The sequence below is a fragment of the Ranitomeya variabilis genome, chromosome 2, assembly GCF_051348905.1.
Source record: "Ranitomeya variabilis isolate aRanVar5 chromosome 2, aRanVar5.hap1, whole genome shotgun sequence".
Taxonomy (NCBI): domain Eukaryota; kingdom Metazoa; phylum Chordata; class Amphibia; order Anura; family Dendrobatidae; genus Ranitomeya; species Ranitomeya variabilis.
This window is the reverse complement of record NC_135233.1, coordinates 833414997-833432988: the sequence shown is the minus strand read 5'-3', so window position 1 is coordinate 833432988 and position 17992 is coordinate 833414997. Positions and strand designations below refer to the sequence as shown.

At 41.7% G+C, this 17992-nt stretch overlaps 1 protein-coding gene across 2 annotated transcripts in view; it reads left to right on the top strand.

Annotated features, from left to right (window-relative positions):
* MYOM2 (myomesin 2) overlaps nucleotides 1-17992 on the top strand; it is a 284123-nt gene that overhangs the window by 219707 nt on the left and 46424 nt on the right. For both annotated transcript variants that reach the window (XM_077290059.1, XM_077290058.1), the window contains 4 exons: nucleotides 195-262; nucleotides 1771-1884; nucleotides 4451-4538; nucleotides 6180-6218. In XM_077290059.1, the coding sequence (XP_077146174.1) occupies nucleotides 195-262; nucleotides 1771-1884; nucleotides 4451-4538; nucleotides 6180-6218 (309 nt within the window). The remainder of the gene's footprint in view (nucleotides 1-194; nucleotides 263-1770; nucleotides 1885-4450; nucleotides 4539-6179; nucleotides 6219-17992) is intronic.

The following is a 17992-nucleotide window of genomic DNA, read 5'->3' as shown; positions in this document are numbered from 1 at the left end:
CAATCCTCTTCCCATTATTAGGTGATGTTTCATCATATACGACTCTATTCTCACGATTTGAAGTACTCGGTAATCTCTATCTACTCCAAATTACTCCCTCAGCTCTTACCACTTATTGTAGAATACAATTAATGCAAATTATTATGAGCATACATCAAAAATGTTAATATTAGATGTCTTTGTGTAATCTGCAGGTCCTCATTTCTTGGAATATTTGTATTGGGATGTTACGGAGGAATGTGAAGTATTGCTTGTTTGCAAGGTACATATCTATTAAATCATTGTCTACTAGGGAAATTGTATAGTATACTAATCATCAATCATATAAGGAGTTGAGATATTCATTTTCTCACCCTTGCTTACTTCTTTTATTTGCGAGATGCCAAAGTTAATTAGCGGCCACTATCTGGCTACTAAATTATTTCTAATTTCAAAGTCAAATATATTTCTATAATGAAATTGATTACAGTTTTAATGCTAAAAGTCTGACACTTATTAAGGAATCCACAAGACTAAAAATTCAGCTAAATAGTGTTATGGGTATTTGATGCTGTATACCTGAAAGATGTCCAGTAGTGATGACCGAGTGTGCCCGTTACTCGAGATATCCGATATGCTCGAGTCTCAGCCAAGTATTGGCAGTGCTCGGATGAGATGCTCAGATCCCCGCCACATATGTTGTGGGGCTTAAAGTAAGATGCAGGGATTGCCTGTCATTCACTAAGCTGTAGCCATGTTTATTGGCTGTACTACAACCATGAAACATGCAGGCATGGATCCGAGCATCACATCCGAGCACCACCAATACTCGGTTGAGACTCGAGCATGCTCGGATAACTTGAGTAACGAGCACACTTGCTCATCACTATTGTCCAGCTCTGGTGCATGGCTATGCAGGGTTGTTGGCCATACCGGTTACAAGAAAAGCAGTAGAATTTGGTGTTTTGACTTGTAAAAGACACCAAGAGCAGACTCAACCCTGTCCCATGCCATCAGAAAAGAAGGGATGCCTGAGAGATGCTAGTTAGGATGATGAGCTCAAAGCAACTCTTTATGTGAGAAGAAACATTGTGACCATATTCACATAAAAAGTGAAAGCAGCAGGATGAGACTATTCTCTCATGAAGGTACCTGAACATAAATAACAATGCTCCTTAACACAATTGTCATTAGTGTGCTCAGAGATTAAATGAGATGGACGTCCAAAATAGTGGTTGAGTCCTTTACTTGCTCTGGCCATTCCCTTCTAACTTTAATATTGATGCTATGTTATCCTTTCTTGAGGAAATTATCTACCTGAAAATATTATAAGGGCTCATGCACATGGCCGCAAACATCAGATTGCACTTGGACCGATGTTATTCTATGCGGCCATGCACATGTCAGAAAAATCACTACATGTCCGAGTTTGATCCGATGTTTGGATTGCAGTCGGCCATGAAAGTCATCAAGTCTGTGGAAATCATTGAACTGCATTCGAATGACATCCAACAGAAAAAGGAAGATGGAAACATTTTTTCTCCATCTTCTCCTCATCCGAGAGAATCGATTCACAATGTGATCGCACTCTGATAACAGTTTAATCAGAGCGTGATTCGACCAGATTCTCTCGGATGAGAGAATACACGGTCGTCTGCACCTAGCCTTACAATTAGTAATACCAAAAATGGAATGAATGAATTAAAAAATAAATGAATCTTTTAAAGTTTGGCTAGAATTGAGTGTAATTGTACTTTTAGAAATTCATTATTAATGCAATTGCTTTTACAGGTAGCAAACACTAAGAAGGAAACAGTGTTTAAGTGGTATAAAGCTGAAGTACCAGTTGAAGCTCTAGATGTCCCAGATCTGCAGCAAGGAGTGTGCATATTCCGCATTCCAAAGGTACATACTTATATCATTTAATCTGCAGTAGGTTACAAATTAAATGGTAAATTATCTGATGTTTTTACTTAAAACAGATAACTTTCTGATCGCTGGGGGTCAGACCGCCCCCAGCAAGACCCTCAGCGATCCAGGATATCAGAGCTCTGAAGAGCCCCAGATGAAGGTAGAGGAGGTTGATCATTCGCAGTGCTGCTCAATTTATTCTAATGACAGCTCTGACCTCGGTAATCTCCGATGTTCCCTTTAATAGTGAATGAAGCAGTAGTGCTTACGATTGACAACCACTCAATTCACATGGGCTTCTGAAGAGTTCCTGAGATCAATGGGGGCCTAACCGGTCAGACCCCCAGCAATCAGAAAGTTATACCCATCCTATGGTTAGGGGATAATTTCCAAATGTGAGATCATCCCTTTAATACCATGATAATTCTTTCTAGACCAGATGAATTTTCATTTTTGCGCTTTGTCTTTCCTTCTTTAAGAGCCATAACTTTTTTTCATTTTTTGTCTTCATAGCCATATAAATGTTTGTTTTCTTTTGCTGGATGATTTATAGTTTTGAATTACAATATTCATTTTACCATATAGTATAGTGAATAAAAGGGAAAAAGTTTCAAATGCAATAAAATGCTAAAAAAAAAAAAAAAAAAATTCCAACACTGTTTTTCTTGTTTCATTTTTACCTAATTCATTGTGTGGTAAACATGACAAGGTGAATATGGTCTTAGTAGCTAAAAAAAATTTCTGTTGTTTTGATTTTTTTTCTTTACACTATTTACCATGTCAGTTAAATAATTTAATATTTTGCTAGATTGGACTTTTGCAGAAGTGGGAATAACATATATGGTTACTTTTTGATTTCTTTACTCTTGTATGGAGCAATCTGGAATTATTCAAATTTTTATGTAAAAGGCTTGTCAACATCCTCAGATGAGTATAGCAAGAAGACAAGCTCTGAAAAAAAATTCTATCTGATTTTGCATTTCTCTATTCATAGTTATTTATACTATTCATGGCGGTTGTGACGTGAATTGCAGCCCGATAAGCTCTTTGCAGCATGATGTCATAATGTATTACATTTTTACTTTGAGACATAAACTTTGTAAGCTTTAGAAAAATTCTCAGCTTTAGAATTAATTTCAATTTATTTCTAAACAATTATCACATAAAACCAGTAATGGAGGTCTGTAAGCCCTTCACCACCTATGACATATAGGTATGTCAGCGGTCATTTCCTTTATTTTTGTTGAGGGCTCCAGTGCTGAGCCAGCATCTTTCCCTGCATATGACAGCTAATCTGATCAGCTTTCATGTGCATCTAACAGCCGTGGGTAGATAAGAGATCCACCTGCGGATGTTAACAAGTTAAATGCCGCTGTCAATCTCTGACAGTGGCATTTAACAAGCGCTGGTCGGAAGTGTGTCACAAGACCCGCTCATGAATGGGTTGTCTTGACAGCCGAAAACCCCCATACCTGTCATTGTAAATCTCCTATGAACGCCTGCAGGGTTGAAGCCCTACTATGTATAGCATAGAGGATCAGATGATCACAGCTTCAAGTCTCCTAAGGGGACTATTAAAGTAAGTAAAAAGTAAAAAAAAAATAAAGTTTTAAAAAATATTAAAAAATAAAGCAAAAGTTCAAATCATCCCCCTTTTCCCCTATTCAAAATAAAACAATTACCCCCCCACATATTTGGTATCGCTGTGTTCATAAATGTCCAATCTATAAAAATATGAATTAAAATAATCTGATTGGTAAAAGGCGTAATGAGAAAAAAAGAAAAACGCCAGAATTGTGTTTTTATGGTTGCCGTGACTTTGCAATATAATGCAATAGCGGAAGATTAAAATATCATATCTACCTCAAAATGGTATTAATAAAAATGTTAGATCAGGATGCAAAAAATAAGCCCTGACCCAACCACATATCTTAAAAAATTGAGACGCTATGAGTCGCTATGAGTCTCGGAAAATGGCAACTTGTTTTTCTTACAAACTTTGGATATTTTATGTTCACTATTTAAATAAAAATTAACCTACAAATGTTTGGTATCTGTGAACTCATAATACCATGGAGAACATGGACAACATGGTGAGGTAAAAAAATGGTGGAAGTGCACTTTTTTTTACAATTTCACTGCACTTGAATTTTTTTACCCAATTTTTAGTACACTATATGGTAAAATCAATGGTGAGATTCAAAAGTACAACTTGTCCCACAAAAAATAAGCGTCATATGGTCATAATGATGGAAAAATCAAAACGTTATGGCTCTGAGAAGCAAGGAGCAAAAAATGAAAACGAAAAGTGTAAAATTGCCCGGGGGTTGAAGAGGTTAATTCAATACACCATTTTTTTAAATCAACTGAAAAAAATGTCCACAAAGGCAATTACTCTAAAGTGATTTAAAGGAAATGCATTTGCACTGCAGTAAACCACTGTGATGTTCCATGTCATAATCATTTTCACGCTTTTCTTTACCATTTTTCCAACACATTTATTTATTTTTAATTTAAATGTAAAAGTGTCTAAATATTCTATTCTATTTATTATTTATAGCTTACTAAGAAAGATCAAGCTGAATATAAGGCTACGTTGAAAGATGACAGAGGTCAAGATGTATCTACTCTTGATCTCTCTGGAAAAGGTAAGCAGACACATTTTTCTTTACTGCTAGAGATACTGCAACATTCTTTGGAAAAGAAAATAGCCAAGTGATGCTAAATAATCCTGACGGTAGAGGACAGAGATGTACTACTTAATTCTACCATGTATAATGCTCACCTTGGTCTATAGACTGTACATTGATTATGGCCAAATGCCCAAGCACACAAGGACACACCTTTGTCCAAGAACATCATTTAGTCTCTTATTCATTATATACACTGACACGGAAATAAAATAAAACATTTTGGCAGTGGTAATTCAGCGGGATTATTATTCACTCACTGAAATTTAGAGAGTGTATTTGTATTAGGACTTTAGTTATTTAGTATCTCTCGGATGGCCATCAATTTAGTGGGGAAAGCAGTTTAAAGGTCGACCTATAGATTAGGTTCGGACTAATGGCGCATTATGAAGCATGCACAACTTCCGCACCTGTGCAGTCATTGTAGCACATCACAGTCCATTCAATAATATTGAACTGCTCAATATGCAGCTGGAAGCAGCAGTGATACAAATAATTGTCCTGCCGCAGTACAGTAATCTGCTTCCAATGCGAACACAGCGATTCTGCCTGCTGCAAGACCGGAGGCAGTAAATTGACATGTACCACAGACCTTATTCTTGTCAAACGGTGATGTCTTTTAGGAGATTTTATGAGGCTGAAGTTAAAAAGATCATTTTGAGCTTGAATGGTTTGCTCTGAAAGGACAAAACCACCATTAATCATTGCATGGCTATGGGTTAGGCTACTAATATTCCAGATGATCTGCTGACAGAAGCAAGAGAAGATGTAGGTGACCACACATGAAATACTATAGAGCTGTGAATAGTTGAATGCACGGTCACGTTAAGTCCTCCAGAGCAGATGATGATCTTTGCAGCACTGTCTAACAAAGCGGTGTCCTGAACTACAGATTCATTATAGCTCTAATGACTTAATTGAGCATACAGTATGGAAAGTGGTTGTCTTCTTCCAGGTCAGCCATAAGTTCCTGTGCGTGGACCAGTTTATCCATACCACTAGTAATTCTTATTTCTGAATCTGGGAGAATGGCAACATAAAAAATAAAGTAAAAAAAAAATGAGCATTAAAAATTGGATACACCAGATACATATTTACCAGTACACATACAATACATACCATGGGTGCACTTTCTCCAGAATTTTGTTGAACACTTCATAGCTGATCTCAGGAAACTTTATTTATCAGAGCACGCATCATGTCACTTCCTATAAAAATATTCATTTATGTATTTCTATCTCGTGTTCAATTTCCAGCTTAACTGTTTTTGCAGCACAGTAATAACCATCCACTCTATGAAGAATTATCTTTTTGTTGACATTTACCTGACTAAACATTTTTCTTGAAACAGCAATTAGGGTTTTGCTGTGTAAACAAAGTCCAATAAGAAATCTTGCACTTTTTTCTTACGAATTCATTGAGAAAGATTAATGCATAACTTTTTTTTTGCATGTCATGTCATCACATGCTTGACTAAAACAGAAATGTTCCTTCTGTAGATATGCAATATTTCTTACTTATGGTTATTTTCATTGTAAAATGGAATATATTATATTTGCTCTCACTTGTATGTGATGGAATGTTTTCTTTTATCACTAGTTTATGAAGATATTGTCCTAGGAATGAGCAAAGTCAGCGGTAAGTTTATCTTTTCTTTATTCATTATAAGAGTTTCAGAGTTTAAGAAATTGAGTAAACTTTTATGAATTTCTAGGGAAGATGTATCACTTGTTTTGCACCTGTTTTTTGGGTGCATTTTGTTAATTATTAGATACATTTGTGTAGCATTTTTAACCAATTTTGTTAGTAATTGTTATTCTCAACTCATCAAAAAAGACAAGTGTCTGGCATTTTCCTTGTTTTAACCTTATACATGACTAGCAAATATTTTGAAATGTTGTAACAAAAAGTTGTCTACTTACTCCAGTGCGTTCTCTAGACAGAAGTATATGTACAAATAAAAGTATTAAACCACGTGGGACACAATAAATATACCGCCTACAAAAGCAATACAGTTACTAGCAAATCTGACTTCAAAATTTCTACCATTTGAGCAAAAAATACCAAACACCATGAAAGCAGAGTGATATTTGATAACTGATATTAGGTTTCATTGACACTGCATTTTTATTAGTAGCTAACACAAACCTCAGAAAGAGAATTACACATAGGCTTCCATAGTACAGTAAAAAAGAGAGAAACCCCCGGCTAGGCAAAGATGGACCCTTATGGTCTATGGTTGGTGAACAAAAGCCTATTGATTAATTTAAGGTACCTTCACACGAAACGACATTATAACGATATCGCTAGCAATCCGTGACGTTGCAGCGTCCTCGCTAGCGATATCGTTTCGTTTGACACGCAGCAGCGATCAGGATCCTGCTGTGATGTCGCTGGTCGCTGAATAAAGTCCAGAACTTTATTTGGTCGTCCGATCGCTGTGTATCGTTGTGTTTGAAAGCAAAAGCAACGATACCAGCGATATTTTACACTGGTAACCAGGGTAAACATCGGGTTACTAAGCGCAGGGCCGCGCTTAGTTACCCGATGTTTACCCTGGTTACTAGCGTAAAATGTAAAAAAAACAAACAGCACATACTCACATTGCGTCCCCTGCAGTCTGCTTCCTCCTCTGACTCAGCGCCGCAAAGTGAAAGTGAAAGCAGCACAGCGGTGACGTCACCGCTCTGCTCTCACTGTACGGCGCTCAGTCAGTCAGGAAGTGGACGCAGGGGGACGTGAATGTAAGTATGTGCTGTTTGTTTTTTTTAGATTTTACGCTGGTAACCAGGGTAAACATCGGGTTACTAAGCGCGGCCCTGCGCTTAGTTACCCGATGTTTACCCTGGTTACGCGGGGACCTCGGCATAGTTGATCGCTGGAGAGCGGTCTGTGTGACAGCTCTCCAGCGACCAAACAGCGACGCTGCAGCGATCGACATCGTTGTCGCTATCGCTGCAGCGTCGCTTCGTGTGAAGGTACCTTTAGAGTGTGTTTTATGAGTTTTCTCAGTGCTTACAGCAAGTGTACACTGCAGGCACACTGTGAATGGTACATATCAGAGATGAGTTAAGGTACCTTCACACGAAGCGACGCTGCAGCGATAGCGACAACGATGTCGATCGCTGCAGCGTCGCTGTTTGGTCGCTGGAGAGCTGTCACACAGACCGCTCTCCAGCGATCAACTATGCCGAGGTCCCCTGGTAACCAGGGTAAACATCGGGTAACTAAGCGCAGGGCCGCGCTTAGTAACCCGATGTTTACCCTGGTTACCAGCGTAAAATCTAAAAAAAACAAACAGCACATACTTACATTCACGTCCCCCTGCGTCCACTTCCTGACTGACTGAGCGCCGTACAGTGAGAGCAGAGCGGTGACGTCACCGCTGTGCTGCTTTCACTTTCACTTTGCGGCGCTGAGTCAGAGGAGGAAGCAGACTGCAGGGGACGCAATGTGAGTATGTGCTGTTTGTTTTTTTTACATTTTACGCTAGTAACCAGGGTAAACATCGGGTAACTAAGCGCGGCCCTGCGCTTAGTAACCCGATGTTTACCCTGGTTACCAGTGTAAAATATCGCTGGTATCGTTGCTTTTGCTTTCAAACACAACGATACACGGCGATCGGACGACCAAATAAAGTTCTGGACTTTATTCAGCGACCAGCGACATCACAGCAGGATCCTGATCGCTGCTGCGTGTCAAACGAAACGATATCGCTAGCGAGGACGCTGCAACGTCACGGATCGCTAGCGATATCGTTATAATGTCGTTTCGTGTGAAGGTACCTTAAACCATGTTGCTGGTTGTGGGGTTCTGAGTCAGAGATTTATCACCTTTGCTGTAGATAAGAGATACAGTGAGTGTCTATAGTGGAACAACCTTATAATATGCCTTTGCTGTCAATATTTAAAATTCTTTAGGTTGGGTTCACATTTAATTTGGCTACCCATTCATAACTCTGTGGAGGGCTTTTATCTGAATACTCAAAAAACAGTAAACAGACATTCCTCAGATGGAGCTTGAAACTATAAAAAGTTCGATCTACATTCCAACATTGTCCATCTTTCGAGCTGACCACATTAGTCCTCGTGTACACTGCAGTGTACAACGGTTTCTGGGTTCTGGGACTTCTTGGTCTGAGGAGGATAAGCATGGTTTAGATCTAGCAATGGTAAATTGATGCAGATAATACAGAATTTGGTTAACATAGCTCAAAAACAGTGTAATTTAATACCTTATGTGACATTGTTCAATGGATTGTACAATGTTAACCCCTTAACGACCTTTGACGCATACGCTGCGTCATGAAAGTCGGTGCCTTCACGACCTGTGACGCAACGTATGCGTCATGGAGGGATCGCGCTCCTGCAGATCGGGTGAAAGGGTTAACTCCAATTTCACCCGATCTCCAGGAACAGGGGGAGTGGTGCTTCAGCCCAGGGGGGGTGGCTTCACCCCCCGTGGCTACGATCGCTCTGATTGCCTGTTGAAAGTGAAACTGCCAATCAGAGCGATTTGTAATATTTCACCCCAAAAAACGGTGAAATATTACAATCCAGCCATGGCCGATGCTGCAATATCATCGACCATGGCTGGAAAACCTAATCTGCCCCCACCCCACCCCACCGATCGCCCCCCCAGTGCTCCGGTGCGCGGTCCGCCCCCCTAATTCGTTCTGTCCGCTCCTCCGTTCTCCTGTCCGCTCCCCCCGTGCTCCGGTGCCCCCTCCCTGTGCTCCGGTCCCCCCCCCTGTGCTCCGGTCCCCCCCCGTGATCCGATCACCCCCCCTTCATACTTACCGGGCCTCCCGATGTCCGTCCGGCTTCTCCATGGGCGCCGCCATCTTCCAATATGGCGGGCACATGCGCACTGCGCCCGCAGAGTCTGCCGGCTGGCAGATTCATTTCAGAAGTATTTTGATCACTGCGATATAGCCTATCACAGTGATCAAAATAAAAAAAAGTAAATGACCCCCCTTTATCACCCCCATAGGGACAATAATAAAAATAAATAAAATATATATATTTTTTTTCTGCTAGGGTTAGGGTTAGAACTAGGGTTAGAATTAGGGTTAGAATTAGGGGTAGGGTTAGGGGTAGGGTTAGGGCATGTGCACACAGTGCGGATTTGGCTGCGAATCCGCAGCGGATTGCCGCGGATCCGCAGCGGATCGGCCGCGGATCCGCAGCGGATCCGCAGCGGATTGGCCTCTGCGAATTCGTAGCAGTTTTCCATCAGGTTTACAGTACCATGTACACCTATGGAAAACCAAATCTGTTGTGCCCATGGTGCGGAAAATACCGTGCGGAAACGCTGTGTATTTTCCGCAGCATGTCAATTTTGTGCGGATTCCGCAGCGTTTTACACCTGTTCCTCAATAGGAATCCGCAGGTGAAATCCGCACAAAAAAACACTGGAAATCCGCTGTAAATCCGTAGGTAAAACGCAGTGCCTTTTACCTGCGGATTTTTCAAAAATGGTGCGGAAAAATCTCACACGAATCCGCAAAGTGGGCACATAGCCTTAGGGTTAGGGTTGGAATTAGAGTTAGGGTACCGTCTCACAGTGGCACTTTGATCGCTACGACGGTACGATCTGTGACGTTCCAGGGATATCCATACGATATCGCTGTGTCTGACACGCAGCAGCGATCAGGGACCCTGCTGAGAATCGTACGTCGTAGCAGATCGTTTGGAACTTTCTTTCGTCGCTGGATCTCCCGCTGTCATCGCTGGATCATTGTGTGTGACAGCTATCCAGCGATGCGTTCACTTGTAACCAGGGTAAACATCGGGTTACTAAGCGCAGGGCCGCGCTTAGTAACTAGATGTTTACCGTGGTTACCAGCGTAAAAGTTAAAAAAAAAAAAAACGTACATACTCACATTTCGGTGTCCTTCAGGTCCCTTGCCGTCTGCTTCCCGCTCTGACTGTCTGCCGGCTGGAAAGTGAGAGCAGAGCGCAGCGGTGACGTCACCGCTGTGCTGTGCTCTCACTGTACGGCGGCGCTCAGTCAGAGCGGGAAGCAGACGGCAAGGGACCTGAAGGACACCAAAATGTGAGTATGTACGTTTTTTTTTTTTACTTTTACGCTGGTAACCACGGTAAACATTGGGTTACTAAGCGCGGCCCTGCGCTTAGTAACCCGATGTTTACCCTGGTTACCCGGAACCTTGGCATCGTTGGTCGCTGGAGAGCGGTCTGTGTGACAGCTCCCCAGCGACCACACAATGACTTTCCAACAATCACGGTCAGGTCGTATCGCTGGTCGTGATCGTTGGTAAATCGTTATGTGAGACGGTACCCTTAGGGTTGGAATTAGGGCTAGGGTTGGAAATAGGGTTAAGATTAGGCTTGTGGTTAGGGTTAAGGATAGGGTTAGGGTTGTGTTGGGGTTACAGTTGTGGGTAGGGTTGGGATTAGGGTTAGGATTAGGGTTGGATTTAGGGTTACGGGTGTGTTGGGGTTAGGGTTGTGGTTAGGGTGTGTTGGGGTTAGGGTTGTGATTAGGGTTATGGCTACAGTTGGGATTAGGGTTAGGGGTGTGTTGGGGTTAGTGTTGAAGTTAGAATTGAGGGGTTTCCACTGTTTAGGCACATCAGGGGTCTCCAAACGCAACATGGCGCCACCAATGATTCCAGCCAATCTTGCGTTCAAAAAGTCAAATGGTGCGCCCTCCCTTCCAAGCCCCGACGTGCGCCCAAACAGTGGTTTACCCCCACATATGGGATACCAGCGTACTCAGGACAAACTGGGCAACAACTATTGGGGTCCATTTTCTCCTGTTACCCTTGCAAAAATAAAAAATTACTTGCTAAAACATAATTTTGAGGAAAGAACAATTATTTTTTATTTTCACGGCTCTACGTTATAAACTTATGTGAAACACTTGGGGGTTGAAAGTGCTCACCACACATCTAGATAAGATCCTTTTGGGGTCTAGTTTCCAAAATGGGGTCACTTGTGGGGTGTTTCTACTGTTTAGGCACATCAGGGGCTCTGCAAATGCAACGTGACGCCCGCAGACCATTCCATCAAAGTCTGCATTTCAAATGTCACTACTTCCCTTCCGAGCCCTGACGTGCGCCCAAACAGTGGTTTACCCCCACATATGGGGTACCAGCATACTCACAACAAACTGGGCAACAAATATTGTGGTCCAATTTCTCCTGTTACCCTTGTGAAAATAAACAATTGCTTGCTAAAACATCTTTTTTGAGGAAAGAAAAAATTATTTTTTATTTTCACGGCTCTGCGTTGTAAACTTCTGTGAAGCACTTGGGGGTTGAACGTGCTCACCACACATCTAGATAAGTTCCTTGGGGGGTCTAGTTTCCAAAATGGGGTCACTTGTGGGGGGTTTCTACTGTTTAGGCACATCAGGGGCTCTGCAAACATAACATGATTCCCGCAGACCATTCCATCAAAGTCTGCATTCCAAATCGTCACTACTTCCCTTCCGAGCCCCGCCATGTGCCCAAATAGTGGTTTACCCCCACATATGGGGTATCAGCGTACTCAGGAGAAACTGGACAACAACTTTTGGGGTCAAATTTTTCCTGTTACCCTTGGGAAAATTAAAAAATTCTGGGCTAAAAAAATATTTTTTAGGAAAGAAAACACATTTTTTATTTTCACGTCTCTGCGTTATAAACTTCTGTGAAGCACTTGGGGGTTCAAAGTGCTCACCACACATCTAGATAAGTTCCCTTGGGGGTCTAATTTCCAAAGTGGGGTCAATTGTGGGGAGTTCCTACTGTTTAGGCACATCAGGGGCTCTGCAAACGCAACGTGACGCCCGCAGAGCATTCCATTAAAGTCTGCATTTCAAAACGTCACTACTTCCCTTCCGCTCCCCGACGTGTGCCAAAACAGTGGTTTACCCCCACATATGGGGTATCAGCGTACTCAGGAGAAACTGCACAACAACTTTTGGGGTCCAATTTCTCCTTTTACCCTTGGGAAAATAAAAAATTGTGGGTTAAAAAATCATTTTTGAGGAAAGAAAAATAATTTTATATTTTCATGGCTCTGCGTTATAAACTTCTGTGAAGCACTTGAGGGTTCAAAGTGCTCACCACACATCTAGATTAGTTCCTTGGGAGGTCTAGTTTCCAAAATGGGGTCACTTGTGTGGGAGCTCCAATGTTTAGGCACACAGGGGCTCTCCAAACGCGACATGGTGTCCGCTAATGATTGGAGCTAATTTTCCATTCAAAAAGCCAAATGGCATGCCTTCCCTTCCGAGCCCTGCCGTGCGCCCAAACAGTGGTTTACCCCCACATATGGGGTATCATCGTACTCAGGACAAACTGGACAACAACATTTGGGGTCCAATTTCTCCTATTATCCTTGGGAAAATAAAAATCTCCGGGCTAAAAATCATTTTTGAGGAAAGAAAAATATTTTTTTATTTTCATGGCTCTGCGTTATAAACTTCTGTGAAGCACCTGGGGGTTTTAAGTGCTCACTATACATCTAGATTAGTTCCTTGGGGGGTCTAGTTTCCAAAATGGGGTCACTTGTAGGGGAGCTCTAATGTTTAGGCACACAGGGGCTCTCCGAACGCAACATGGTGTCCACTAACGATTGGAGCTAATTTTCCATTGAAAAAGTCAAATGGCGCGCCTTCCCTTCCAAGCCTTGCCGTGCACCCAAACAGTGGTTTACCCCCACATATGAGGTATTGGCGTACTCAAGAGAAATTGCCCAACAAATTTTAGGATCCATTTTATCCTGTTGCCCATGTGAAAATGAAAAAATTGAGGCTAAAAAATTTTTTTTGTGAAATAAAAATACTTTTTCATTTTTTACGGATCAATTTGTGAAGCACCTGAGAGTTTAAAGTGCTCACTATGCATCTAGATAAGTTCCTTGGGGGGTCTAGTTTCCAAAATGGGGTCACATGTGGGGGAGCTTCAATGTTTAGGCACACAGGGTCTCTCCAAACGCGACATGGTGTCCGCTAACGATGGAGATAATTTTTCATTCAAAAAGTCAAATGGCGCGCCTTCCCTTCCGAGCCTTGCCGTGCACCCAAACAGTGGTTTACCCCCACATATGAGGTATCGGCGTACTCAGGAGAAATTGCCCAACAGATTTTAGGATCCATTTTATCCTGTTGCCCATGTGAAAATGAAAAAATTGAGGCTAAAAAAAATTTTTGTGAAAAAAAAGTACTTTTTCATTTTTACGGATCAATTTGTGAAGCACCTGGGGGATTAAAGTGCTCACTATGCATCTAGATAAGTTCCTTGGGGGTCTAGTTTCCAAAATGGGGTCACATGTGGGGGAGCTTCAATGTTTAGGCACACAGGGTCTCTCCAAACGCGACATGGTGTCCGCTAACGATGGAGATAATTTTTCATTCAAAAAGTCAAATGGCGCGCCTTCCCTTCCGAGCCTTGCCGTGCACCCAAACAGTGGTTTACCCCCACATATGAGGTATCGGCGTACTCAGGAGAAATTGCCCAACAGATTTTAGGATCCATTTTATCCTGTTGCCCATGTGAAAATGAAAAAATTGAGGCTAAAAAAATTTTTTGTGAAAAAAAAGTACTTTTTCATTTTTACGGATCAATTTGTGAAGCACCTGGGGGATTAAAGTGCTCACTATGCATCTAGATAAGTTCCTTGGGGCGTCTAGTTTCCAAAATGGGGTCACTTGTGGGGGAGCTTCAATGTTTAGGCACACGGGGGCTCTCCAAACGCGACATGGTGTCCGCTAAAGATTGGAGCCAATTTTTCATTGAAAAAGTCAAATGGCGCTCCTTCGCTTCCGAGCCCTGCCGTGCCCACAAACAGTGGTTTACCCCCACATATGAGGTATCAACGTACTCAGGACAAATTGGACAACAACTTTTGTGGTCCAGTTTCTCCTTTTACCCTTGGGAAAATAAAAAAATTGTTGCTAAAAGATCATTTTTGTGACTAAAAAGTTAAATGTTCACTTTTTCCTTCCATGTTGCTTCTGCTGTTGTGAAACACCTGAAGGGTTAATAAACTTCTTGAATGTGGTTTTGAGCACCTTGAGGGGTGCAGTTTTTAGAATGGTGTCACTTTTGGGTATTTTCGGCCATATAGAACCCTGAAACTGACTTCAAATGTGAGGTGGTCCCTAAAAAAAATGGTTTTGTAAATTTTGTTGTAAAAATGAGAAATCACTGGTCAAATTTTAACCCTTATAACTTCCTAGCAAAAAAAAAATTTATTTCCAAAATTGTGCTGATGTAAAGTAGACATGTGGGAAATGTTATTTATTAACTATTTTGTGTCACATAACTCTCTGGTTTAACAGAATAAAAATTCAAAATGTGAAAATTGCGAAATTTTCAAAATTTTCGCCAAATTTCCATTTTTTTCACAAATAAACTCAGAAATTATCGACCTAAATTTACCACTAACATGAAGCCCAATATGTCACGAAAAAACAATCTCAGAACCGCAAGGATCCGTTGAAGCGTTCCTGAGTTATTACCTCATAAAGGGACACTGGTCAGAATTGCAAAAAATGGCAAGGTCATTAAGGCCAAAATAGGCTGGGTCATGAAGGGGTTAAAGAGGCTTTCCATGCCTAATAGATGAAGATCTATGTGATCTACACCTATTTCAAGTACAGTGCCACCTCCTGAAGGCTTTCAACTATTAGTTAGTGGAGAGGTGGCTGTGCACGTCCTGGCTTGCTCAATTCATTGCTATGGAAGTTCAGAATAGATCTAAGTGAATGCTCTTGGTTATGTTTGGAACTCCCACAGCTGTGAATGGAGAGAGCCTGCACACAAACCATCACCTTTTCACTCACCATGGTTTGGAAGCTACCTATAAATTGGGAATTGAAAGACCTCAATTTTGGAGATATCCCAGAAGTGGGACCTGAATCTACTAGACATTTATGGTGGATATGCCATAAATGTCTCTCTTGAGACATCCCTTTTAAGTATCTTAATCGTCTTATGTGAGATAATGTTCTGTGAAAAATGATAAAGATGTGTTGTGAGCAGAGGTGTACTATCCATTAATGGCAGACTATGCAGCTGCTATGTGTCCAATGAGTCAGGGGGCCTAATGCTGTTCACAATTTTAGTGGAATCTGCATATACCATTGAATAGAATGGTGCATTAGGAAGCTAATGCTTCTCTGAGCTACCATTCAGTCTGTGTTTGAAAGTCTGAGGCTCAGCACATTTCAGACTTCATGACATCATATTATCATCATATTAACATGTCATACGGTCATCATATTGGGAGTGTTTGGGAGCCATCACATTTAGTGAGGGACTGTGGAGGTCATACTGAGTGGGGTCTGGGAGAGAATCATACTGAGGGATCATTATACTTTTGTGTGGGTCTGTGGAGGCCATGATACTGTGTGTGTGGGGGCAGTGGGGTTATTATACTGAGTGTTGGCCATCATACTAAATGAGGGCTGTGGGGCATCATAATTAATGGGTGCCATCACACTTGTGTGGGGGTCATGATTACAGATGAGCGAATTTGATTTGGTCAGGGCTTATTCGGCAAGCTATACCTCTTAGTGAATAAGCTGCATTGGGAACCTGGCTTCCTGGATCGCTCCGGCTGGTCAGCTGTTCTGCTCTGCAGCTGCACGTGTCATGGCTGTGTGACAGTCATGACACATGCATGGAGAGCCTGTTTGTTGGGCTCTCCATGCATGCATTAAGCAGGATCTTAAGCAGGAGATCCTGCTTAATATTAGGCCACAGTAAAGTTACAAGCAAGTTTGTATAGATATGAATACTAGGATTAGACCATCTTTGCTAAAGTGCATCAAGTAAAAAGTGCATCAAGTATAAAGTGCTACAAAAAATCGTGCATGACAGTATAGCAAACAGAATAATAACAAGGACATACATGAGCTGAACAGGGTGTAATAAGGGTTCTCCTAATGTCCCAATGCATGTTTGTTGAGATAACTTCTTCAGGAGACGTGTGATGGGGAGGGGAGATCAGTGCTTAAATAGACCAGACTGGCCAATGAGAGCACATATGTATCAGCTGTAATGTGAGCGGTGATTGTCACTGCAGGCGTGGAAGGGATAGTGGCATATCCCATGATAGAGGCGCATGCGCGGTGTAAATCTATTGCCATGTAATGGACGCTTCTGCTTGTGGTCTAGTGGAACACAAGCACAGGTGCATCGTCATGATGACAGCTCATGCGCAGATGGTGTGGTATATCGTGGCACAGCTGTGATGGTGCACAAAGAGGGTTCCAAAACCCGAAGATATATGAAATAAACTTTGGTACCGTCCCTCGCCACCGTATCCTCATCCACACGGATGCATGGGATCCATGCATAGGACCTTATCCTGACCTCCAGCCACACACTAATAGTGTCTTAGGGACCAAGTACACTGAAGAAGGTCAAAGTCTCTGACCGAAACGTTTGTACAAGTGGCTGCCATTAAAATTTCATATCATTGCAAGTTGAGTGCCAAAGTTTATTTCATATAGCTCATGCGCAGAGGCTCCGATGGGCCTCTTGCCAAATCACCGGCGATAGACACATCGTGCAAGCGCACTGGGATACCACTGAGGAATCCATGTACGCTGTGTGCGGAGAAGAGAGGACTGCAAAGGGTAGGCTGAAAACGCTCAGTAAAAAATTGCTGCAGAATGAAAACAGAATGTAGGGGGCCTTTTTGAGATCTTGTATAAAAATACTAAAGGGCATCAGTAAGGAGCAATATTACTATGTGTGAAGGACATATATAACTGTAAGGTAGACTAATGCCAATAGAACAAATGGTCAAGGCTACATCCATATATGGTCTCTGCACAAAGGACACAGCATCTGCCTGCTATTATTGCAGGAACTCAGCCACAGGGGGAATCTCCTGGGAGCATGTAGAAGTGTCAGAACATGGCAGCTTCACAAAGCTAGCAGATGGTTGTAACTAGAAGGATTCATTCTTATTGTCTATATATAAAGAGTAAGGGAGGGAAGACACAGGATATTTGAAATGCTACAGCTTGGCTCATCGTCCATTCACAGACAGCAACCTTTGAATAAGCCAATCCGGGTCATCCTGGAAATATGAGCCTATGATAAGGGCTATAAAAAGTTGGGTGACACAAAGAGAAGGTGAAAAGAAGATTTTTTTTCTATAAACTACGGAGTGGATTCCTATTTGTGTACCCAGTATATATGTTGTGTGCCGCTTAGCCTCTCTTATATTACAAAGAGAAGGTGTTCACATGTGAGGGCTGCCTAAGGGCTGGTGCGATCCATGATTCCCTTCTCATTCCCTCAGGCAAACAGACAATAACTGTAGACGGAAATGTTTAGTTATTTCTCTTATTTCTCCCTTTTTATTTTATAACTGTTTTGTATATTTGTGTGTCATTTTATTTTTACCTTTTTATATATTTATTGTAAGCACTGTATATTT